We start from the raw sequence: 26252 nt of genomic DNA, 5'->3' as shown, positions 1-26252 counted from the left end.
CATCATTTTCCTCTGATCTGCGCTGAACATTCTTCAGACCGCGTCTCTCTTCTGATCACACTAGCATGGTCTCTTCTTCCCACGCCGCACCCGCTGCTCACCACTTCCTCTTCTGGGGCGCGGAGGGGGGGGGGGGGTGCGGGAGGAAGAGACCATGCCGATGCCGCTGACTCCAGCTGTCCTGCCGCGTTCCGTCTGGGCTGACAGCATTTTAAGCTCGGGTGGAGGAGGACCGGGGAGCAGCTGGGTCAGCGGAGGACCGGGAAGTGTGGTGACACACCTGCGTGTTCTTGGTGACACACTGGTGTGTTGCGACACACCGGTTGAGAACCACTGCTCTAGGGGAATAATTACACATTTTGATACCTTAATACAGGCTATCCCCCTCAGGAGCCTGGCCCCACTGGCCTTTCCTCTTTCTTTATCAGTTTTTTTTTTGAAATTAATAATTTTATTACATTTTTCATATAACATTGCTATTACAATATCCATATGAATACAGAATTCAAAAGACATCCCCATCTCCCCCTCCCTTCCCTACCCTCAACAGCGTAGTGGAGCTATAACCCAAGTGCTACAGAATCCTAGGCATTGATGTCAGGTAATTGTTTCTCGCATGCATACTATAAGGTCAGCATATTCAATACACAATGCTTATAAAAGAAGCATGTCACTATGAAGACACATTGGAAAATAGTTGAAACGACAACCATTCCACCCCCCAAGTTGATAATAAGCAAGGCATCTCCCCATATAACAACTGATTATTGGAGATAATGGCAGGTTACATTTGAGAAATATAATCCATAAATGGTTTCCAAGATTTAATAAAAGAGGACCTTCTCCCGTATTTGGTAGCTGTTAAAGAGGCCAGCTGATAGTATGAATGAAGTTTATCTATGACCTCCGGCAACTGTGGCACTAGTTCTGTTTTCCATCGTACCGCTATCAAAGTACGAGCAGCGATAAAGGTACGAGAACAGAGACGCTGCTGGGGCTGTTGTAGCTCATCAGGGTAAACATGCAATAGGGCAGTAATAGCAGAAACAGGAAGAGTCACATGGAACAGGTCACTCAACCAGGTGAAGAGAATCTCCCAAAAAAGCTGGATTTTTGGACAAGTCCACCATACATGAAAATAAGTTCCACTACTTCCACAATTACACCAACAGGAGTCCGTTGCTGCTGGGTATATTCTGTGGATTTTATCTGGGGTAAAGTACCATCTATATATCATCTTATAGCAATTTTCACGCAATCTGGTGGAAATTAAACATTTCCTAGCAAAATGTAGTATGGCCTCCCATGTCTGAGGGCTCAACTGCTCCCCTAGATCTACTGCCCACTGTCTTGCAAAGTTGCTGATCTCCTGTTTGTCTGGGAAGAGAGCATGATATATCTTAGATATGGTCCCCTTTATTCTGTCACTATATTGGACCAGAGACTCAAACAGCGAGTGGCTGGGATGTAGCAGTTTAGCGCGTTGTAAAGTCTGAATAAAGTGAACTACTTGAGCGTACGCCAGGAAATCTTTCGGGCTTAAAGGGGAGATATGCATTAACCCCTGCAAGGATATAATCGACCCTTGGGACATCATGTGCCCAATGGTAGTAACACCCTTGTCCCGCCAAACAGTCAACTGGGGAGTCTGGTAACCCGTTGGGAAATGGCTACTGTGGAGTAAGGAGGTTTGATAGAAATATTTATAAGCCCCCACTTCTTGCTTACTGCTCTGCTTCCAGATATGCAAGGTGACCTGTAAAGACCAGGTAATATCCTTGACAGACCGCCAAGTATCCCGTGGTTACCAAAATATGGCCCGTAGGGCCATTGATCCTAATATTGCTTGTTCAATTAGTCACCCATTGTTTTATTTCTGTAGTACGGTGGATATCTATTATGGCCCGCAACTGGGCTGCCATATAGTACCACAGGAGATTGGGTACCCCCAGTCCCCCCTGAGACTTTGGAAGGTAAAGAACCTGACGTGCTATACGGGGGGGGGGGGGGGGGGGGACAGGACGCCTGCGCCAAATGAAATAAAAAATCCTTTTTTGCCAGTGGCGCATTATGTGCGGAGCGACGTCCACCGGTAGTGAGGAAAACAAATAAAGAAATTTAGGCAGGACTGTCATTTTGGCAATGGCTATTCTTCCCAGCCATGAGAAAGTACCCCTATTCCAGCGACTCATATCCAAGGTTAGACTATTAACTAATGGTGTATAATTTAGATCATAGAGATCGGGTAATTTGGCTGTTAAAGAAACCCCAGGTACTTTATATGTGATGACACCCACTTACATGGAAACACACTATGAATATGTTGTATTTCAGCTGGGCTCAGAGTCACACTAAGCAACTTTGACTTGGAGAGGTTCACCTTAAGACCAGCTACTTTGCCAAAGCTATTTAATTCGCGAGTGATCCTGCCCAGCGACAATGCCGGGTCAGTTAATGTTAATAAAATATCATCAGCAAACAGGGATGCTTTGTATTCCTCATCCCCCAGTCGCACTCCATGGATGTCAACAGCCTTCCAGATCCGGGTCACCAGGGGTTCCAAATACAAGGCGAATAGCAAGGGAGACAATGGTCATCCTTGCCTAGAACCCCCTTCCTATAGGGAAAGCAGGACCGTATCCACTGTTCACTTTGACCCTTGCAGTAGGTTTGTCATATAGCTGTTGTAACCATTGCAAAAAGAAAGGCCCAAAGGCCATATGCTGTAAGGTGGAAAACAGAAAGGGCCAGTGAACTAAGTCAAATGCCTTTTCGGCGTCAAGGGATAACAATACCGCAGGAGTCTGTGTTCTACGAACCCACCATATGAGATCAATGACCTTTCGTATGTTATCTGCCGCCATATGCTGTGGAATGAACCATACCTGATCAGTATGAACTAGCTGTGAGAGATATTTATTTAGTCGTTGAGCAAGGACTCGAGCCAGGATTTTGAGATCCACGTTAATAAGTGAGATGGGTCTATATGAGCCACATTGTACCGGGTCCCGTCCGGGCTTAAGAATAACAGTGATCCCGGCTGTATTGTTATGGGGCCCTATGCCATTACCCTCCCGAAGATTATTAAAATACTGGGCTAGTGGCTCTACTACTATGGACCTACATTTTTTATAATACGCCTCAGAGAGACCATCTAGTCCAGGAGATTTACCGGGTTTCAGGGATTTGATCACCAACTCAATCTCGCTGGGGAGGATCGGAGCTTCTAGGCTCTGCCCTTGCTCTGGTGTCAATCTAGGTAGGCCTAAATCTCGCAAATATGCATTTATGTTGGTTTGTTGAATGGATCCCTCAGGCCTGTACAAAGTTTGAAAAAATTCCAAAAAAGTGTTGCAGATTCCCGCTGATGTCGTAAGAATGTCCCCAGACAAATTTTTAATATGTGATTTTGGGAGGTCTGAGCCCGAAGTTGGCGGGCTAAAAAACGACCTGCCTTATTCCCCCCTTCATAGTATTTCTGCTTTAGAGAATCCAATGCATAAAGTATACGTTTATTATCAAGTTGCGCTAATTCATCTTTTAGTGTAAGTAGCTTCTGATAGCAGCGCTTAGATTGGGTTCTCATATGTTCCTGCGATAATGCTGAAATTTTGTCCATTAGTATGTTACGGGCCTTCTGTTCCTGGCGTTTACATGCAGTAGCCCGAGAAATTAAAATCCCCCTTGCTACCGCCTTGGAACACTCCCATAAGGTGCTAGGGGATACCTCCCCACTGGAATTCTTTCGAAAATATTCTTGCATCTGGTCACCCAGCATCTGCACAAACACTTCATCTTGTAGGAGAGATTCATTCAACTTCCAAAACAGACTGCCCTCGTCCCGGTCATCCAAGTCAACCTCCAGTGTGATGGGGGCGTGATCAGACCAAGTGATAGCTTCTATGTCTGCCCCCCTGACCTGATTTCCCAGAATTTTATCAACCAGAAGATAATCTATGCGGGAATAGCTTGCATGAGGTGCTGAAAAGAAAGTATAGGATTTGGACCTCGGGCATCTGCTTCTCCAAATGTCAACGATATTCCAGTCGGACATAAAGTTCCGTACTGATTTCCTGCCTGACCCAGAAAGCTGAGTGTGTAGATTGGATGCATCAATATCTGGCCGAAGGGAAACATTAAAATCCCCTCCTAGTATGAGTGGTCCTTCTGCATATAAATGACAATGCCCCATGCAATGCCTTCCAGAAGGGTCCTGAGTCCCTATTGGGGGTGTAAACTGACACTAAGGTGAGTTTTTTTGAGCCAATCTGAATGTTTAAGATAAAATACCTCCCCTGCGGATCAGCAGCGTGAGAGAGATACTCGAATACCAAATGCTTAGATATCAATATCCCTGTCCCCGAGTATTTGGTCTCCGAACTTCTTGCAGCCAAAAATACATTCGGGAAGTCTCTGCACTGTAATAAATGCTCATGTTTATGCTTTAAATGAGTTTCCTGAATGAATGCGATATCTGCTTTATATGCCAACTCTTTTTGAAGAAGGAAGCGCTTTCTATAGGTGTTTAGGCCTTTAACATTAAGAGATATTATCTTAACCATTATCAATTAGTAAAGGAAACAGCGCTTTAGGTATAAGGGGATTTTCCTGCAAATATCCATGTATGCCTCGGGTACGTGCTTGAGCGCGTGTGAGTATTATCATCCTAGCAGTGTGACAGGGAAACAATCTGAGTCTGCCTAAGTTGGAAAAGTTAATCAAGCATTCAAGCTCCACTACCACCTCCAGTTTAACAAAGATTCACGCTCCATCTTCTGCGAATCCCTCCCCTGGGGGAGTACCACTTGGACACCGCTTCCATCCCATTATTCATCTCCCCCCTCCCCCATGCCCACCCATTAAGCCCTTGTGACCCTAAAGTTAGCTCCATACTTTCTATGTGCCTACTGTGGCCCGCTATAAACCTGCAAACTGAATGTACCTATCCGATTATGAGACAACCTGAACAAGGAAAACTGTGACATCTATACAAAAAGTGTACTCCTAATTGTCCAATACAATCTCCTTCGCTCTGGATAGCTTCATGAAGATAAATCTTCCTCATCAGCCTTTATCCGTCGTAGGATGATCGGAGCCAACTGGCTGTCTGCGAAGCCGACCACATCCCGGCCCATGTCTCCTCCAACGTAGGTCTGCATCCGAGGCAGTGTTGGATGTGGGCTTCGAGGCTGCTGTAAAGTCGAAGCTGATGCCGGCTTGGGTGAAACATTCGGCTGCCTCCGCTAGCGTTTTAAGCCTGTAAGAGGTGCCTTGGTGTTGGAAAATCAGAGCAAACGGGAACCATCTGTAGCGGATAACTGCACAGCGTAAGACAGTTGTTGCCTCACGCAACAGGAACCTCTTTTGCAGGGTAGACTGCGTCAAGTCATTATAGATGGCGAGGTCATGGTTGCGCCATTTCCATTGGGGATGAGCCCGGGCCAGCTTAATGATCTCTTCTTTTTGTTTATAATGAAGAAATTTAATGATAATGTCCCTAGGCTGGTTATTGCGCTTAGGCCCTAAAGCCCGGTGTGCCCTTTCCAAATCCACCTGGAAGATACGATCATTCTCCTCCGAGGAGGCCCCGAAACAGGCCCAGAGATCTTGGCATATTGTCAATGCCGTCTGCATGCTATCCGTATATTGTTCCTCCTCAGGAACTCCCCTAATGCGTATATTGGATCTGCGGGATCGGTTTTCAAGATCCTCTACCTTGTCCTCCAAGGTTTCGAGCTCTGTTGTGACTTGCTTTGCTTGGGCTGTCAAAGCCTCCATCTGAATGCTTTATCCATCCACTCTCCCATCCAATTCATCCACACGGGAGCCCAGGGAAGCAATATCTTCTTTCATATTCTCAATGCATGCCAGGATTTCAGCTTTGTGGGTCCGCATATCCGACCGAATTTCAATAAACCACCCACGCATTTCATCCCGGTGGGGAAGTCTGGACCAGTGTCTCCCGTGGTGTTCTCCGGGCCTTCTGTTCTCGCTTTGCCCATATCTTCTCCAACGTTCCTTTGTCCCTGGGGGAAATTCGGAGCCACTATCGCCTTTTGCAAATTTTCGTCCACTAGTTTGCTAAATGCAAATTGCTTTAAATCTGCCGCTTTTCGGTGCGCAGCCATTCTGCTCTCAGATTGCTTAAAAGACTAGCCAGTAAAAGTTGGTAAGTCTCTAATGTGTCTTGAAGAAGATTTATCTTGAGGATAGTTTAATGAAATAAGTTCAGAGAAGGAAGATCCAGGGGCCCCAAGAAGGCAGCGATGAGGTCGGGAAGGAGGAGACGATATTCAACAATCAATCGATCATCTTACCGCAGTGCCCAACAGCACCCTCCCTCGTTGACTGCGTTTTAAAAGCTCATGGCGGCCGGAGTCTTTCTGTTTAGGCTGTCTGGCTGCTCCAGGTTGTTACTCACTGCCTTGCTCAACTGAGAATTTTCTCTTTGTGGGTATATAGATAGTCCTTTTAGATATTTCCCTCCTCCCCCAAAGATCCGTGCCTGAGTGCGATATATCGGCAGCTGATGGATCTCTGAGGCATCCACGTGTTCCACCCTGCTAATATGGCCGCCGCTGAGAGGATGCGGGAACTAAATTAACAAGTTTCTGCTGCACGAGCCAGTGACTTCAGCACCTGATAGCCAATGCTCCTCGCCGACTCCCCAAAGCCCTAGGGAAAATATTGCCTCCCAATGCTCTGAAGTGTGAGGGTCCTCTTTATTAAATTAACTTCTGTTCCTGCAGCTTCGATTTGCAGCGAAAAGAGTCACGGGGGAGGGGGGGGGGGGGGAAGACCGAGGACGCCGGGCGCCGATCCTCAGCCCTAGTGCCCACACTCTTCCCTCAATAAACGCCCCCTCCAGCAGCAATAACTGTGCGCTTTTTAAGCGGGTAGTCCTTGAGAGCTGATCTGCTCTATTGACGTTTGTTCCGGTGTTCACGCTTGCCGGAGCGCTTACAATTTTCCCCTTTTGTTTTCGTGCCCGGCAAAATGGCGGGAAGACAGACAATCAATATTTTCTCTGTGGCACTACTGCGTTCCTACCACGCGAGCTGGCTTCTTTCTCCGACGGATGCAATTTGCCCTGGTCCCTTAGACTGATGCCGCCGATATTCGCCTGAAGAAGGTACAAGCCCCGGGGGGAGGGAGAGATCACAAGCGCAGATGGTTTTCGAGACGGGGCTTCAATCCCGTACGCCCGCCTTCCGGCGCAGTGAGCTGCACTCCGATGTACTTTATTTATTAAGTTTGTTAGACCGTATGCCGGGGAGAAGCTCCTCAGTACCTGTTATCTCGGCTGATTAATATCGGGAAGCTGAGCAGTTATATTTCTTCCTATTTTCTCGGTGGTTTCGCCGCCAAGATGGCGGCCGGGAGAATAGAGAAGCCCGAGCTGTTCTTGATCTTAAAACTCCCGTCCCTGGGCTGAAGACCTCTTATAAGGTAGTAACTTTTACCCGCAACCTGCGCCCAAGGCTGATGGTATGTTCAGTGTCCAAATTTATTGATTATTTCGCCGCTGATTGACTATTATAGACAACGCAGGCTGGAGCCTCGGTCTCTAGCAGCCTTCCCTGATCTCGGCGAACAGTGCCCCCTTTCTTTATCAGTTTGATCAGGATTGGTAAGAGAACTTGGAATGGCTGCCTTGGGGACAAGAGGAGTTCACTCCTTTATAATCTACCTTACTACAGGCAACATAAGAAGGTATCTTGAAAGCCTCATCTCCTTCTTGGTGTCCTATCCCTGTAACTCTAAGACAAATCCCAACTGACTGGTAAAAATCCAATTTCTAATTCTGCAAATAACCAAGGCCTTCCGGTCACTTCCTCTGAGAAAGGTAACAAGGAGCTCTTTACCCTGTCACTGGAATGGGCAGAGGAATTCCAGAAGTGGAGTTTTCCATTTCTTTCGTCTCACTCTCCACAGCCAGCAGAAATTTGGGATTTATCTCCCGTTCTTTGCTAGTAGAGTCTGTACTGTGTTATGGATGGGATATTAAATCCCTCACCGACTTCTGGTCAAGATGATAAACAACTAATAACTGTCTTTGCCCACAGAAGCTGAGAGTTGCTAGGTTGGGGGGGGCCTTCAGTAGTTGAGCCTTCTGGCTAGCTTAATGTTCACATATAGCACTCAGAATAGTATCCGCTAAAATCCTGGATCGGCGTGTGCAAGGCTGCCGATTTTGTGTAGCCGGCGCGCGCCGAGCCGCGCAGCCTGCCGCCATTCCCTCCAAGGCCGCTCCGAAATCGGAGCGGCCTCGGAGGGAACTTGCTTTCGCCCTCCCCTCACCTTCCCCTCCCTTCCTCTATCTAACCCACCCCCCGGCCCTATCTAGACCCCCCCCTACCTTTGTCGGGGGATTTATGCCTCCCGGAGGGAGAAGTAAATCCCCGCGCACCAGCGGGCCTCTAGCGCGCCGAGACGGGACCTGGGGGCGGTTCCGGAGGGTGCGGCCACGCCCCCGGACTGCCCCGTGCCGAAACCACGCCCCCGGGCCCGCCCCCGAAACGCCACGTCCCCCCCCCAAAACACCGCGCCGATCCGACACACCCCCGACACGCCCCCCTCGAAAAACCCCGGGACTTACGCGAGTCCCGGGGCTCTGCGCGCGCCGGTAGGCCTATGGAACATAGGCGCACAAGGCCCTGCTCACGTAAATCCCGGCGGATTTACGCGAGCAGGGCTCTTAAAATCCGCCCCTTAACTTGCATTTTCGTCTTGGATTGTGAAGTTAGTACACTATGACACTGCCATAAGCATAAGGCTGAAAATAGCTTCTGTTTTCCTTCCTACCTGCTATTTTATTCCAGTTCTAGTTGGAGTTTCACTGATTTCTATAGGGCAGGCCTATTGCAATCATATCAATCTTAGATCATGTTGAGTGTACAAAAAAGCTTAACGAACTCAAAGTGTATTAGCTGGAGGGAATAAGAGAAAGGATGCTATGACAAACATTTACATATTTAGCAGGCTTCATTAATGTACAAGTAGGTAGCATTTATCATAGAAAGTGAAGCGGAAAAGGAGGCTCAGAGGAACCGAGAGAACCTGAGTGGGTAGCGGATATTTGGAATAGCCAAACGGTAGTTAGCAACATAGTGACAGAATTCAAACATGCTTGGGACATTAGATGGGGGTAGCTGAGTAGATTAGTTGAGCCAATAGGTCCTCATCTGCCACCAATTACTATTCTGACATTGTGTCATGACAGGGAATGCAAGTTACTGACATCTTCTCGTCAATCACCACGAGACAAAATAAAAAAATGTTCATGAGAGTGGTGAGTTGCATCCAGGGAGTGTCACACAGCCAAATAATTATACTAGGGGATAGGAGAAAGAATGGCAGCAGAGAGGAAAAACAGAGGGCAGTAGCAGACAATAGGAAAAATGTATTTATCTTATTTATATTCCACTTTTCAGCACTTCAAATCAGATTACATTCAGGTACAGTAGTTAGCCTGGCCTGCAGAGGTCCCTTACAAACAACTGGGATGCTCTGAGTGCAAAAGATATTAGTGAACTCTCTGCTGACAAATCGGAGCCAAACTAATATGCATATATGAAAAAGTTTGAACTAAATTCTAGTGATGATTGTTTTTCAGGAGTTTAACAGCTGAAATGCCACATTTTGGCAATTTTTTTTATTTTTATACATGGAGAATGCTTTAACAATCAGCTGCTAGCCAATAGATTATATTTTACCTGATCCTGCTTGTGAGAAAGGAGGCATTTCGGTAAGTTCAGGTTGGCCAAACTATAAATTAGTTATGGAAACCCAACTTTCATGAGTCAGAAGCATGACCACACCTTATAATGGGCCTTATTCAACACTGATTTCTTTCAGTAGATACAGAATGGGGAAAGATGGTTTTGAATGTTTCAACCACTGTATTCTTTTTATACCATTCATGAGGTGGTTTTTCTTTTTTTTTTTTTAATGTAAAAGTCACAGTAAAACCAAAACATCAATACTAGTGAGTTTAAGTATCGGTGTGTCTTTGTGATGCCTCTGGGTGCTGTGAAAGCTACTGCATCTCTACAATTTTCCATCTACAAATATTTTTTCTTCCCTTGTTTGGTCGGCTAAATAACAGTTGAATAAACCCAATTACCACAGGCAATCTGCAGAGCCACCGAGCCATTGATAGAATGTCACACAAGAGTTTAAAGGAATATTTTTTTCATACATTTTTATTGATCATCCCGGAATATATGAATCGTACACTTCATGACCTTATTTGGAACTGAACTAAAATTCTACAATAAATAAGTGGGGGAAAAAACCCAATGAAATAAAAAAACAATTACCTCTTTGGCTCTCTGTACAGCATCACTTGGTGGATTCCTGATTTGTGGTGAAGATTTTGTATTGATTTTATCATACAGCTGAAATCAAGAGAGGACAAGATAGTGTAACTATATGTGGCAAAGCAGACACTTAGATTTAATGCTATATAGCTAGGACAAACTTTATTTTTTTTTTTAAAGCAGACTGGCTAAAGTCAAGGCTTATCTCCTCTTTTGGTTATACTCCCAGGTCCTTTATTTCATCCTTCCTGCCTTTTGCTTATCTCTTTTTTTTATTACACATCCTTGGATTTGAAAATCCCTCTTACCTGTTTCTGCTCCTCCATTCTCATGCTATATCCATGCTTTGCACCAGTGCAGTGCCTGCATGGGGTTCTGATAAGGGACAGCACAGCAGCGGCTTTATTTACTTAGGATTCATACAAATAGGAGGCATTTTCAACATCTTTAAAGCCTTATTTTCCTTCCAACAGGAAATACAAATTTGCATGAGATCTGAATGATTTCATTCTCTTTAACTGCCAGCTAAATTACTTGGAGTAGTTTTATTGTTCCTGCTGCTGCTTTACAGAGGAAAACATAACATCTAGTAGTGCAAACATCAGCAAGGATTGTAAAGCTGCTGGAGAGAAAACCTCATTAAATCTCTTAGGAGTTTGAGTGTTTTACTTGATGCAACGTTTTCATTTAAGCCACAGATTAGAGCTATTATTAAAACTGGATTCTTTAAACTTCGGCTTATTGCAGGGCTACGGCATCTACTTTTTGATCACAATTTCCTTACAGTTGTTAGATCGATAATTTTTCCTCACATAGACTACTGTAATAGTCTTTTCATAGGTCTACCTAAGGCCACATTACAACCTATGCAATTATTGCTTAATGCAGCCGCTAGACTTGTTATCTCATACAAAACGTTCTGAACACAATTCACTAATTCTATGTAAAATGAACTGGTTGCCAGTTGCAGAGCGTATTGATTTCAAGATTGCTTTGATTATCTTTAAACTTCTCAATTCAGATTCTTCTCATTGGTCAAATGCTCTGTTTCACATTTATAGGCCTACTAGAGGATTAAGATCATCTCAATTAAATCTGTTGGAAATTCCATCTGTGCGTCAAGCGCATTTGTTCTTTACTAGGGAGACATCGTTTCAATTGCTGCCCCAACTTTATGGAATCTTATCCCATTTGAATTGCGTGCCTTAGACAACTTGAAAAAATGTAAACGTCTATTAAAAGATTACCTACTTCACCGTGTCTTTAGTATTTTCTAAAGCTTATGAGTTCAGATGATTAATATATTCTATGTTAGAGGAAGGATTTGTGAGCTTTGACGATCTGTGCAACGTTTGATTTATCTGTAAACAAGGAATTGTATAATATAGTTTCTATGAATCTAAAGGTGTTTATTGTGTGTTATGCTACATTGTGTATGTTTTTTTTAATTGTAAATCGCCTAGACCTGTATGTGAAGCGATTAATAAATTTTAATAAAATGAAAATGAAAAAAAAAAAAAGAAAGGCTCAGAGGGCGTCAAAGGGAAAGGCTAATAGAAAGGCAAACGTGTCTTGAGAAAGAAAGAAAATTAATCTTTCTAGGAAGAAAATACACACCTGAAGGATTGTGCTTGAGCAGGATCTGAGAATTAAGCGTAGAAAGATCAGCATGCACTGCATGGGAAAGCAGAAGTTGCTTACATGTAACAGGTGTTCTCACAGGACAGCAGGATGTTAGTCCTCACATATGGGTAACATCACAGGATGGAGCCCAATCACGGAACACTTGTCAACATTTCTAGAACTTTGACTGGCACCTACTGGGCATGTCCAGGATGGCACTAACCCTGCAACCAGCAGGGGTCCCCCTTCAGTCTTGTTTAAAAGCTATAGTAAGTGCCAAAAAATAAAATAAGAAAAAATAACGAACCCAACACCGCAGGGTGGCGGGCGGGTTTCGTGAGGACTAATATCCTGCTGTCCTGTGAGAACACCTATTACAGATAAGCAACTTCTACTTTCTCACAGGACAAAGCAAGATGGTAGTCCTCACATATGGGTGAGTACCGAGCTGAGGATGTCCGAGAAATGCACCAAATGTACCCAAGATGTGCAATAGGCACAAAGACTGGGATGGAAATTTGGTAGAGGGCATCCTAAACCTTAACGGGCAGGCGGAAGGGTTTTGGGATATCAAGTTGCAAATAGGTTGCACAAGACAGACTGGCCAAAGATGGAATCTTGTCTTCCAGCCTTGTCTAAACAATAATGGGCTGTAAAGGTATGGAGAGAACTCCAGGTGGCAGCCCTGCAAATGTCAGGAAGCGGCACCGATCATAGGTGTGCTACTGAAGTCGCCATGGCCCTCACAGAGTGTGCGTTAACATGGTCTTGAAGTGGAATGCCTGCTTGCTGATAGCAAAAGGATATGCAGTCCGCTAACCAGGAGGAGAGAGTCTGCTTACCCACAGGTTGACCCAATCTGATAGGATGGAAAGAAACAAACAAACGGTTGGGTGGACTTTCTATGGGTAGCTGTACAGTCTAGATAGAATGCTAGAGCCCATTTACAGTCAAGGGTATGCAGAGCCCATTCTCCTGGATTTGAATGAGGCCTGGGAAAGAAGGTGGGTAGTATAATGGATTGATTGATATGAAACTCCGATACTACCTTAGGCAAAAACTTAGGGTGAGTGCGGAGTACTACCCTATCATGCAGAAGTTTAGTATAAGGCGGATAGGTGACTAAGGCCTGTAACTCACTAACTCTGCGAGCGGATGTGATTGCCAGAAGAAAAATCACCTTCCATGTGAGATAGCGAAGATCACAAGATTGGAGAGGCTCGAATGGTGGTTTCATGAGCCGACCCAAAACCAGGTTGAGGTCCCAAGAAGGGGCCCAGAGGGCGCAGTGGAGGTTTGAGGTGGAGCAAGCCCTTCAGAAAACATGTTACAAGGGGTTTTACCAAAATGGGAACATCCCCAACACCTTTATGGAAGGCAGCTACCACACTGACATGCATCCTGATAGAAGACGTTTTTAGACCTGATTCTGACAAGTGCCAGAGATAGACTAGAAACTTCGTGGTGGAACAAGTAAAAGGATCAAAGTACAATGAGGAACACCACGACTGAAACCTGTTCCATTTGTAATATGATTTTCTCGTGGAAGGTTTTCGTGAAGCAATGAGGACACGGGAAACTGGTTCCGAAAGGTTGAGTGGCTGAAAAATTAACCTTTCAACATCCAGGCAGTCAGGGACAAGGCCTGAAGATTAGGGTGGCATAGGCACCCGTCGTCTTGAGAAATCAGAAGCGGGTCCTTCCCCAGGGGAATGTGCCTGCGAATGGAGAGGTCCTGAAGAATCGGAAACCACACTTGGCGTGGCCAGTGAGGGGCTATAAGGATCATACTTCCCTTGTCCTGAGTAACTTCATGAGAGTCTTTGAGAGAAGTAGAAGTGGAGGGAATGCATATAGGAGACCGGTTGCCCAAGAGAGGGAGAACGCATCTCTTGGTAGTGAGTGTTGGCTGCGAGTGAGAGAGCAAAAGTTCTCTACTTTTCGGTTTTGAGGTGACACAAAGAGGTCTATGTGGGGGTAATCCCAATGTTGGAATACTGAGTCCGCTATTGAGGGGTTGAGGGACCACTCGTGTGGCTGAAAGGTGCAACTCAGCTTGTCTGCCAACACATTGTCCACTCTCAGCAAGTAGGTGGCCTTGAGGTACATTGAGTGGGAAAGGGCCTCCGCCCATATCTGTGCAGCTTCCTGACACAGGAGGTAGGAGCCCCTTCCTTCTTGTTTGTTGATGTACCACATGGCCACCTGGTTGTCTGTCTGAATCAGGATGACCTGGTTGGAAAGGCAATCCTGAAACACCCTGAGAGCATATCTGATTGCTTGTAGTTCCAGGAGTTTGCAAATTAGCAACATGTGCTCCCCAGCCGAGGTTGGAGGCATCGGTTGTAAGGGTTATTTGAGGGTCTGGAGCCTGGAAAGGAAGGCCTTGGAGGAGATTGGACTGATTCTTCCACCAAGCCAGAGATAAGCAAAGTGGGTTGGTGATGTGGACAATGGCTGACAGTGGTTGAGATGATTGTATCCACTGTGACCTTAGAGTCCACTGCATGACTCTCATGGCGAGACGAACCATTGGAGTGACATGTACTGAGGACGCTATGTGTCTTAGCAACACTAGGAAGTGCCGCACAGTTGAGCGTTTTCGAGACTGTAGTTGATGGGCAAGAGAAGTGAGAGTGAGAGCTCGTTCTTGAGGAATAAATGCTTTTGCTTTGAAGGTGTTCAAGTCTGCTCCTATGAACGACAGGGTTTGTGATGGGACTAAGTTGGACCCTAGGGAGATCAGGGTATGCAAGGTGAGACGTAGGGACGTCAGAGCAGCTTGCTGGGTGGGAGCCCTGATCAACCAGTCGTCGAGGCAGGGGTAGACATGGACACCTTGAGTCCTGAGGTATGCTGCTACTACTACGAGGCACTTGGTGAAGACTCGTGGTGCAGACGCCAGGCCGAATGGTAGCACTTTGTATTGATAGTGCTTTGGGCCTACCAGGAATCACAGAAATTTGCAATGAGACGGAGTTATTGCGATGTGTATGTAAGCGTCCTGGAGGTCTAGAGAGCAGAGCCAGTTTTCCCTTTGCAGAAGGGGAAGGAGGAAACCCAAGGTTACCATCTTGAACTTTTCTCTTTGTAGGTACTTGTTTAAGGCACGAAGGTCTAGTATTGGGCAAACGCCACCTAACGTTTTTGGGATTAGAAAGTACCGGGAACAGAAGCCGAAGCCCTGTTGAGAGTAGGGCACTGGTTCGATTGCTCTGGATCGAAGGAGGAAGGAGACCTCCTGATCCAGGAGTGGTGAGTATTTGGATGTTCCCCATGTCAGCCGGGTTGGGGAGTCTGGTGGAATGGTGAGAAAGTTGAGATGATAACCTTGAGTAATTATGGCAAGAACCCACTGGTCTGAGGTGATTGTGTGCCAGATGTTGCTGAAGTGGCACAATCAACCTCCCACTGGTATATGCAGTAGTGGAGGCTGAATGCTGCTCTCTAGGAAAAAGAGTCAAAACCAGATGCTGGGCCTGGCTGAGGGGTTGTCTGTGGTTTTTGCCTGCGAGGTTGCCTGGACTGGCCTTTCTGGTAAGGCTTAGTAGAACAACCTTTGGACAGTGGAGGATAAGATTTCCTTAGGCGGTAGAAAGACGTTTTGGGATCCTTTCTGAATGTTTGCTTAGCAGGATATTCAGAAGGCAACAAGGAGAGTTGGCGAAGAGTCTCATGGTGATCTTGAACTGTGCTACTGCTTGTTGTATCTGTTCACCAAAAAGATTGTCACCAGTGCAAGGCAAGACAGATAGTCTGTCCTGGACCTCAGGTCGTAGGTCTGAGGACTTTAGCCAGGCCCACCTCCTTGCAGAAATAGCTGTTGCTGATACCCTGGAAGCGGTGTCAAAATCATATGCTGATCTTATTCCATGTTTGCCCGCTTCTAATTCTTTCTGAGCCAGGGCATGTAAGTGCTCTTGAGATTGCTGAGGCAGAGACTCAGCAAAGTCCTGTATTTGTTTAAAGAGGACCCTGTTGTACTGGGTCATATAGATTTGGTAAGAGGTAATGTGGGATATAAGCATTGACCCCTGAAAGACACGCCGACCTATGGCATCCAGGAACTTTTGCTCCTTCCCTGGAGGGAAAGAAGAGTGAGGCTTGGAGCGTCGGGCTTTCTTTTGGGCTGACTCAACAACCACTGAATGGTGAGCCAATTGGGTTTTTTGGAAACCTTGAGTTGACTGGACTAGGTATGTGGTATCCGCTTTTCGGTTAACTGGTGCCACCGAACCAGGATGCTCCCAATTCCTCTTCAGAAGATCCAAGAGGACATCATGGATAGGGATAGAGGTGATTTCTTTAGGAGCATCCAGAAATTGCAGAAGTTCCATCATCTGGAGTCTATCATTCTGTTCTGTCTGAAGTTGAAATGGAACTAATTCAGACATTTCCTTCACAAAATTAATGAAGGACAAGTCCTCTGGAGAACGCTTCCTGCTTTCAGTAGGAGAGGGTGGTGATGGTAAGTCATCGGTATCCTGGGACGAATCATCGGTCCATGTGTCATAGGGTTCATCACCAGCACCCCTAGGATCCTTAGAGGGACTGAATGATGGTATTCCTGAAGGTCCTGGCTGAGGCACCGAAGGCATCAATGGTAGCAAAGATGCTATTGGTGACATCGATGGCTGAGGCATTGGTAAGACTCCCGATGGAGGGAGTAACTGTGTTTCTCCTTCTTCTGTCGATGAAAGAGGAATTGGGGAGGAGGGCACCGGGTCCATCGGTGCCCCAGATACCATCGGAGGAAAAGTGGAGAGCAGCGCTCCCATCCTCGTTAGTAGCGATGCCAGCGCTACAGGAATGGGATCAGTAGCCGGTTCAGGAATTGGTACCGGAGGAATCTTGAAGCCTTGCATCACTCTGCTGATGGCCTCTTGAATCATCTGATCCAACTCCTCTCGGAAACCTGGAGCGTGGAGCCCCGATGCCGGAGGAGGTGGTAGAGGTATAGCCGGAGGGACCACCGTTGGAGGTGGAATTGTGGCTCCTATCACTGGTCCCGGTGAAGGTTGCCTCTGTGACACGGAGCCAGATAGGGACGGTACCTTTTCTGGACAGGCTTTCTTCAGCAGCGGCTCAGACGGTGGCAACGTCGAGGGCTTGCCTGTGTCGATGGTCTGAGACCTCTGGTGTCGATGTCAATGCTTTTCTCGACGATGTCCTCGGTCCTTATGCGGAGGAGGAACAGAGAGCGTCGATAGCCGCGGAGTCGTCGATGCCAGTCGGACACCGGTTGGTGCACGATACTGGTGCAACATAGACTGAGTCGGTTCGGATGATGTCGAGGCTATGGGCGACGTCGGAGTTTGTGACCGAAAGAGAAGTTCCATCTTCTCCATTCTAGTCTTGTGACCTTTTGGCATCATAAGGGCACATTTGGTGCAAGTAAGGACATCATGCTCGCTCCCTAAACACATTACACAGACCTTGTGAGGGTCAGTAATGGACACTGTGCGAGTGCAGTCGGGGCATCAACGGAACCCAGACGCCATGGCCTCTCAAAGAATTTAGCCATGGTGCGGTAGACGGCCAGTAGGCCATGAGGGCCAAACTCGACGGGAATTGACTGGAATTGGGTAAAAAACTTACCGGACCACCGCGGAAGCAAAAATTGAATAGGGGGACCCCTGTGGGGTAGTAAATTATGAAGTAACTTTGAGAGGAAAATTAGAGCTCCTTAACCCGAGTGGCTACTGCTGCGCGGAAAAAAGAAGACTGAAGGGGGACCCCTGCTGGTTGCAGGGTTAGTGCCATCCTGGGCATGCCCAGTAGGTGCCAGTCAAAGTTCTAGAAACTTTGACAAAAGTGTTCCGTGATTGGGCTCCATCCTGTGATGTTACCCATATGTGAGGTCTACCATCCTGCTTGTCCTGTGAGAAACCAGATATACAACAGTTCCAAATCTTAAATACGAGGACAAATCCTCCTCCACCTTAAGAAAAACTACACCGTAGCCAAAAACTCCAAGAACCATGTAAAATGCTCACAAATATCCATGACTGATTTCCTATAGCACTTTTAAATTCCAAGCTGCAGTAGCGCGACCCATCCCCACGCTTCCTCTTGAAACAGCTAACAAAAGCATCAGGATAGGCCAATACATTCTACCAAATCATCTTTGCAATGCAGGTGCTTGACAACTTAGAAAGCGGCACACTGGCTATGCAACAGAAATCAGATGTGTGCATGATACCTATATGCATGGACGAACAGATGGATGCCAGTCATGGCGAAGCTAATAAGTATATGTGATCCAAGGTGAAGCTTAGAGAGGGTGACAGCAGTTAAAGACCGGAAGGTCCAGCCAGTCTTGCCAAACTGCCTTCTTTTGCAGTGCCACACACCAGATTGAACTTTGGCTTTCACGTCACAACTAGGGATCCTCCATAGTTTTCCAGGCTTGTTACTTACTGTCTCTCTCTCCACCATCCCCCCAGGGACGTCATGCCATGCATTCAACACCCTGCTTATTTACCTAGCTATTTATATTCTGCAAATCCACAGCTCGTAGCAGCAGCTTATGAAGTAACATACATAATTGACAAACAAGGCAAGACACACAGAACAAAATTAAGAAGCTGCATAATATAAAATCAAAGTAAACACTATAACAAGCGGTGAACTAAAATCAATCAATAAAAGCTTACTGAATAAAAAGATCTTTATCAACTTCTTAAAATATTTTGTACATTCAATAAGGTGTAGTTAAACTGGCAGAGTTCCAGAAGATGGGGCCAATAACTGAGAAAGTCTGATCACTTATCTCAGATAAGCAGACAGATCTGTGCTCTGTTGAGATTGTCAAGAGTGTGGGAATTGATTGTAAATATGCAGCATACGACTAACTTATGGAATGGAATCCGTAACATTCTGTGCACCAGTAAAGCAATTTTTAAATTAATTCTCTGCTCCACTGGTAGTCAATGAAGCTCCTTTTAAAATGGAGAAATACCCGCCATTTTTTGAGACCCAGATATTAAGTGGGCATCAGAATGCTGTAAGACCTGTAAGGCATGCAGAACATTTTTTGGGAGCCCAAGTAGGAATGCATTGCAATAGTTAAGGGGTGGCAGAATCAGTGTCTGCACAGCCACTCTAAATTCAGAGGGGCTCAACAATGGTTTTGATGGCTTTAGGAAACTTAATTTAAAATACCCAGATTTTACATTGGCCTTAAGTTGGGCAGACATCTAAGTTTGAATCCAGCATGTCACCGAGACTTTTTGCAACTGACACAATCGGAATAATCTGGTTCTCAAAGGAAAAGGAGGAGGGAATGCTTATTTTATCTGTCTTTTGCAGAATCATCACCTCTGTTTTCTTTAAGTTAAAAATAAGTCTGTTATGTGTTAGCCATTGCTTTACTGCAGACAGACAAATAGAAACTAAACCAGACATCTCAGACCATGTTGCTGCTGCTGGTAGAAAAAAAACTGAATATCAGCAGCATACAGGGCCGGCGGAACCACTTGGTGAACTAGGCCTGGGCCTAGGGCGCTGACCATTAGGGGGCAAGAGCCATGTGGGGCTGCGAGAGGCAGCACCAAAGTGGAGTTGACATTCAGCAATCTCCACTCCTCTTGGACGCTTGCAGCCTCACATAGCTCGCGTCCCCTAATGGGGGTAGCAGCGCGAGGCAAAAGGTGCCTAGGGAGCCTAATTCCCTTGGACTGGCCCTGTCAGCATAGAGACAGTATCCCGCACATAGCCCAGCTAAAAAGCTTACATAGCGGAGGCATGTAGATGTTAAACAGAGTAGCGGATAATGCCGAGCCCTCAGGAATACCAATCTCCAGCTGCTGCTAAGATGAATGGCTAGTCGTTAATGTAACTCTATACATTCCTCCTGATAAATAAGAAGAAAACCAATTCAGAACAGTATACCAATACCACACTCTCTAAGACAATATAATAAAATTTAATGATTAACCATGACAAATGTCATGGTAATGTCAAGAAACATCAAGCAAAGCTTTGACCACTGTGAAATCCATGTCGCAGCACATCCAGACAAAACTAACTCAGTGTTGAGGGGTTTTCTAAAACCAAATTGAAACGCTTCTAAAACTTGCTGTTCTTGAATAAAATAGTCAAGCTGCCATAAAGCAGCTGATTCAATGATTTTGGCTAAAAATAAATATGAAATGGGTCTAAAATTAGCCAACTCAGAATCTAACTCAAGCTTCTTCAACAGTGGAAGAATATAAGCTCATTTCAAAACAGTGGGTAGTTGACCTGTCAGAGAAAGATGAAAAATTCAGGCTAATTTTAAAACAAGTGCACGAGCAGAGGTACACTACAATTTTAAATCACGCATAGTTATAGTTTAAAATACACCTCCTAATTTTATGAGGTTACTCGAGAAACCTACTTTGCATACCTTCCATAGGACTTTGCTGGCTTTTACGCGTGTATGTAAACGTATTTTAAAACATGTTTGCGCGAGAGTCATCCCAAATAGTCCAGTTTGCCCAATAAATATCACGATCTTGAAGACCACTTTGGTTCTTCGTCTTGCGTGTTCCCCAGTTGACTTAGACCCATCACCCTGTCCTGTAAGTCCTGAAACTCGAGATCTACAGACTTACTCCTCATCAGGAACAACAGTAAAGCTACATGTGTGCTGTGGTCACTGGTTTTAAAATAAGGAGTTATGCACATAAGTTTTGGCCCTTTCCCAGAACGCCCATTTTCCGTCCTCTCATTTTTGACATGTGCACAAGAATATGTGCGTGTACTTCTTGGCTTTTTAAAATTAGCGTTGCTTCTGCTCAGCCCACATATTTTTAAGATCTACCTCTATTTGTATACACACACCCTGAGATGAAAAAGACATGTATACACACATTTAAATTTTAGTGTGTTAAGATAATAAAAGGATTTTGTGTTTTCAGTTTGTCCATATGTAACAGATGATGCCAAAGGCGCACAAACCCATAAAGTAAATGCACTAGCTGCTGCTAAGGTGCTGCCACAGCTCCTGAGAGCTGCCCTATAGCAAGAGCGTTGGACTCAAAAATGTGGAAGGAAGCTCTGTAGCCTAACCAATGAGACCCAATGGGGGAGAGCAACAACCTAAAGGCTGATCACTCTGACCTATTGGGGTAGAGTGAGGTCCTGAAGCCAGATCAAACTGGGTGGAGCAAGGTTCTGGATCCGACTGTCTGCTGTAGCAACACCTCAGCAGCAGCCAGTGCCTGCTTGGGGAAGCGACACCAGCCCAGCTGGAAGGAGGGGTGATTTGTTAGAGCACAGTCTCAGGAGGTGCATACAGTGATTCTGGATGCTGAGCACTTCAAAAAAGCTGCAAGTCCCTGGAGCTCAAACCTACCCCCATGCCCTCTTCTATTTGTGAACCACCCAAATTTTCCTATGACCTGGAGCTATAGCTGAGCACCACTGGCTGGCAATGTGAGGGGAGCAATCTGCACTCTGGCTTCAGATCCTGAACATGGTGAAGCAGCCCCAGCAGTATATGGACACACTTCAGGGGTAAAGTTACACCCAGGCCCACCCTCCCACCTAGCCCAGAGCCCTTCTCCACTCAACTCGCCTCTCATCCTGTGAGAAAGTAAGAGCAAGCTGTCTGCTCCCATTCAAGCTTGGCCTCGACAGAAAAAAGCAGTAATTAAGTTTAAGTGTACACCTACACATATTCAGCTGGAGCTCCTGCAATATACACATGCAGGTCATGGACTCCTAAAACATTTTTTTTAACTTACCATGCAATTCTAGACTTTAAGCCTGGCATATTCCTCCTCCTTCTTTGGGTTAATTGAACCAGCTCTGTTGGGCTATAGTGCCAGTATACTATATTCACAATTACTTGGGAGTCCCCCCCCCCCCTATTTTTAAAGTCCCCCATCTAACCCAGTCAAGTCAGTAATCATTCTTGACCAGGAGCTACAGACCATGATTCTCTCCAAAATCTGATAGGTAGTGGGTGTGTCACTAGTGAACAGTGGCTAAGATTCCCTTCCCTACAGAGGTTGAAAACTGCCTCCTCTGCATCCCCCACCTTGACTTATCTTGAGAATGAAAAACCTGACCTAGGAATCAAAAACAGGACACAGACTCCAGACCAGTCAAAATATTTTTCTATGTTAGTCGTGAGTCTAATTTCCTCATATGATGACCTCCTGATATTGATGATTTGTTATTTTATTTTAGATAAGTAGGTGAGTTTTATGATTTTCTTTTTAAATCTTGATTGTGTATTTTTATGCTATTGTTGTACTATGCATCCTGGACACCTTTGGTGGTAAAGTGTGTAACATATTAGAAATTCCCTTCTACTGAAAAATGTTTGCTTCTTATGTATTATTCATATCTTTGAGGTACTCAAATACTTCTATCATATCCCACTTCTCTGGAATGAGCCTTTAAATCTCTAAGTCTAATTTCTCTAGCCATATACAAAGCCGCACTCCACTACTACAGAACTGTGACACTACGAACTAAGAGAGATTTTTACGCCCACCATATCCATGATATGATTTTTGATGCGAAGGCTCTCTTCTCTTACATCTCAGATCTCACTAAAACTACCACCTCATCGATCCCTGATGACCTAGCCCAATCGAAAGCCAATGATCTGGCCATTTTCTTCCAGAATAAAATCTCCAACACTCTGGCTAGATTACCCTCTAGCCCTAACACTCCATCTTCGGATCCTCTCTACCGACCTAACTCAGATGCGGTGTTGGATTCTTTCGAGCCCACTTACACTACAGAGGTTGAAACCCTACTAAAAAGAATGAAACCCTCCACTCACCCGCTAGACCAAATTCCATCCAAATTACTGCTTCTAGTACCGGACTCCATCTCCAAATATCTATCAGATATCATCAACTGCTCTCTCTCACAAGGAATCTTCCCGGATGCTCTCAAATTGGCCACCCTCAAACCTATACTTAAAAAACCGAACCTGGACCCGGATGACCCCAATAATTATCTACCTATATCTAACCTGCCGTTTGTAGCCAAGATCATGGAGAAAGTGGTAAATAATCAACTATCAAATTACTTGGAAGAACATAAAATCCTCCATCCATCACAATAGGGATTCTGGAAAGAACATAGTACTGAATCCCTCCTCATCTCACTCTTAGATCAGACATACTTGGGCCTTGACAAAGGACACTCCTTCCTGCTAGCACTCCTTGATATCTCCGCAGCGTTTGACACAGTAAACCACTCCACACTATTAAACAGACTATCAGATATAGGAATCACAGGATCTGCCCTCAGATGGTTTGACTCATTCCTCAGCAATAGAGGCTATAAGGTTAAAATCAATAACAAGGAATCACCTCGCACCAATTCTCCACTTGGAGTTCCCCAGGGCTCCTCTTTATCTCCCACCCTGTTCAATATCTACCTCCTCCCTCTCTGCCAACTACTCACGACACTAAAACTGAAGTTCTATATATACGCAGACGACGTTCAGATTTTGATCCCCATAACTGGCTCCCTGGATTCAGCAGTCAAGCTATGGGATTCTCACTTGCAAACGATCAACCGTCACCTTACAGGTCTTAACTTGGTGCTTAATACTGCCAAGACAGAACTCCTGCTTATCACTCCAGAAAACAGTCAACACCAACAACAGCCGCGCGCTAACATCCAAATCTCCCATACTAGAGACCTCGGAGTCATTATGGACAGTCATCTGAGCTTAAAGAAGTTCATAAACCATACTACCAAGGAGTGCTTCTATAAATTACAGGTGCTCAAAAAACTCAAACCTCTACTATACCACCATGACTTCAGAACTGTTCTCCAAGCCATCCTGTTCTCCAAGGTCAACTATTGCAATGCCATCCTGCAAGGTAACATGTCTACCTGGTGCGAAGGTGGCGGACCTCACACGTCACCTAGATAGGATTTTAGACAGTGCTGGGGAGGAGCCGGCTGTCGTGGTACATGTGGGCACCAACGACATAGGAAAATGGGGGAGGGAGGTTCTGGAAGCCAAATTTAGGCTCTTAGGTAGAAAGCTTAAATCCAGAACCTCCAGGGTAGCATTCTCTGAAATGCTCCCTGTTCCACGTGCAGGTCACCAGAGGAGGCAGAGCTCCGGAGTCTCAATGCGTGGATGAGACGATGGTGCAAGGAAGAGGGATTCAGTTTTGTTAGGAACTGGGGAACTTTTTGGGGAAGGGGGGAGTCTCTTCCGAAGGGATAGGCTCCACCTTAACCAGGGTGGAACCAGACTGCTGGCACTAACCTTTAAAAAGGAGATAGAGCAGCTTTTAAACTAGAACAAATGGGAAAGCAGACTGTCGCTCAGCAGCGCATGGTTCGGAGAGAGGTATCTTTAAAGGATACTAATGATGCATTAGAATTAGGGCATCCCAACAGTGAGGTTCCAATAATTAGAAAAGTAGTCCAAGTGCCTGTAACTAAAAACTCACTTGAGCTAAAAAATTCTAACTTATCCCTATCAATTAAAAAGCAGAATGAAAATACAAACAAAAAGCAAACTTTGAAATATTAGTGGAAAGAGGATAACCAATGGGACAGTGATATACCGGGGTACAAATTATATTGCAATGACAGAGAGGAGCACTCGGGAGGAGGTGTGGCGCTTTATGTCCGGGATGGCATAGAGTCCAACAGGATAAACGTCCTGCATGAGACTAAATACAAAATTGAATCTTTATGGGTAGAAATCCCTTGTGTGTCGGGGAAGACTATAGTGATAGGGGTATACTACCATCCACCTGGTCAAGATGGTGAGACGGACAGTGAAATGCTAAGAGAAACTAGGGAAGCTAACCAAATTGGTACTGCAGTAATAATGGGAGACTTCAATTACCCCAATATTGACTGGGTAAATATATCATCGGGTCATGCTAGAGAGATAACGTTCCTGGATGGAATAAATGATAGCTTTATGGAGCAATTGGTTCAGGAACAGACGAGAGAGGGAGCAATTTTAGATCTAATTCTCAGTGGAGCACAGGACTTGGTGAGAGAGGTAACGGTGGTGGGGCCGCTTGGCAATAGTGATCATAATATGATCAAATTTGATTTAATGACTGGAAGAGGAACAGTGTGCAAATCGAAGGCTCTCGTGCTAAACTTTCAAAAGGGAAACTTTGATAAAATGAGAAAAATTGTTAGAAAAAAACTTAAAGGAGCAGCTACAAAAGTAAAAAATGTCCAAGAGGCGTGGTCATTGTTAAAAAATACCATTCTAGAAGCACAGTCCAGATGTATTCCACACATTAAGAAAGGTGGAAAGAAGGCAAAACGATCACCGGCATGGTTAAAAGGGGAGGTGAAAGAAGCTATTTTAGCCAAAAGATCTTCATTCAAAAATTGGAAGAAGGATCCAACAGAAGAAAATAGGATAAAGCATAAATGTTGGCAAGTTAAATGTAAGACATTGATAAGACAGGTTAAGAGAGAATTTGAAAAGAATTTGGCTGTAGAGGCAAAAACTCACAGTAAAAACTTTTTAAAATATATCCGAAGCAGAAAGCCTGTGAGGGAGTCAGTTGGACCGTTAGATGATCGAGGGGTTAAAGGGGCACTTAGAGAAGATAAGGCCATCGTGGAAAGATTAAATGATTTCTTTGCTTCGGTGTTACTGAAGAAGATGTTGAGGAGGTACCCGTAATGGAGAAGGTTTTCATGGGTAATGAGTCAGATGGACTGAATCAAATCACGGTGAACCTAGAAGATGTGGTAGGCCTGATTGACAAACTGAAGAGTAGTAAATCACCCGGACCGGATGGTATACACCCCAGAGTTCTGAAGGAACTAAAAAATGAAATTTCAGACCTATTAGTAAAAATTTGTAACTTATCATTAAAATCATCCATTGTACCTGAAGACTGGAGGATAGCAAATGTAACCCCAATATTTAAAAAGGGCTCCAGGGGCGATCCAGGAAACTACAGACCGGTTAGCCTGACTTCAGTGCCAGGAAAAAATAGTGGAAAGTGTTCGAAACATCAAAATCACAGAACTTATAGAAAGACATGGTTTAATGGAACAAAGTCAGCATGGCTTTACCCAGGGCAAGTCTTGCCTCACAAATCTGCTTCACTTTTTTGAAGGAGTTAATAAACATGTGGATAAAGGTGAACCGGTAGATACAGTATACTTGGATTTTCAGAAGGCGTTTGACAAAGTTCCTCATGAGAGGCTTCTAGGAAAAGTAAAAAGTCATGGGATAGGTGGCGATGTCCTTTCATGGATTGCAAACTGGCTAAAAGACAGCAAACAGAGTAGGATTAAATGGACAATTTTCTCAGTGGAAGGAAGTGGACAGTGGAGTGCCTCAGG

The 26252-nt window shown here is 45.1% G+C and overlaps 1 protein-coding gene across 8 annotated transcripts in view; it reads right to left on the bottom strand.

Moving 5' to 3' along the window:
• The window catches only part of CASK (calcium/calmodulin dependent serine protein kinase), a 1033919-nt gene that overhangs the window by 183874 nt on the left and 823793 nt on the right, over nucleotides 1-26252 (bottom strand). For all 8 annotated transcript variants that reach the window (XM_029603127.1, XM_029603128.1, XM_029603131.1 and 5 more), the window contains one exon: nucleotides 10323-10400. In XM_029603127.1, the coding sequence (XP_029458987.1) occupies nucleotides 10323-10400 (78 nt within the window). The remainder of the gene's footprint in view (nucleotides 1-10322; nucleotides 10401-26252) is intronic.

The sequence above is a fragment of the Rhinatrema bivittatum genome, chromosome 5 (assembly GCF_901001135.1).
Source record: "Rhinatrema bivittatum chromosome 5, aRhiBiv1.1, whole genome shotgun sequence".
Lineage (NCBI taxonomy): Eukaryota > Metazoa > Chordata > Amphibia > Gymnophiona > Rhinatrematidae > Rhinatrema > Rhinatrema bivittatum.
Note: the sequence above shows the minus strand (reverse complement) of the source record. Positions and strands in the feature narration are given on the sequence as shown.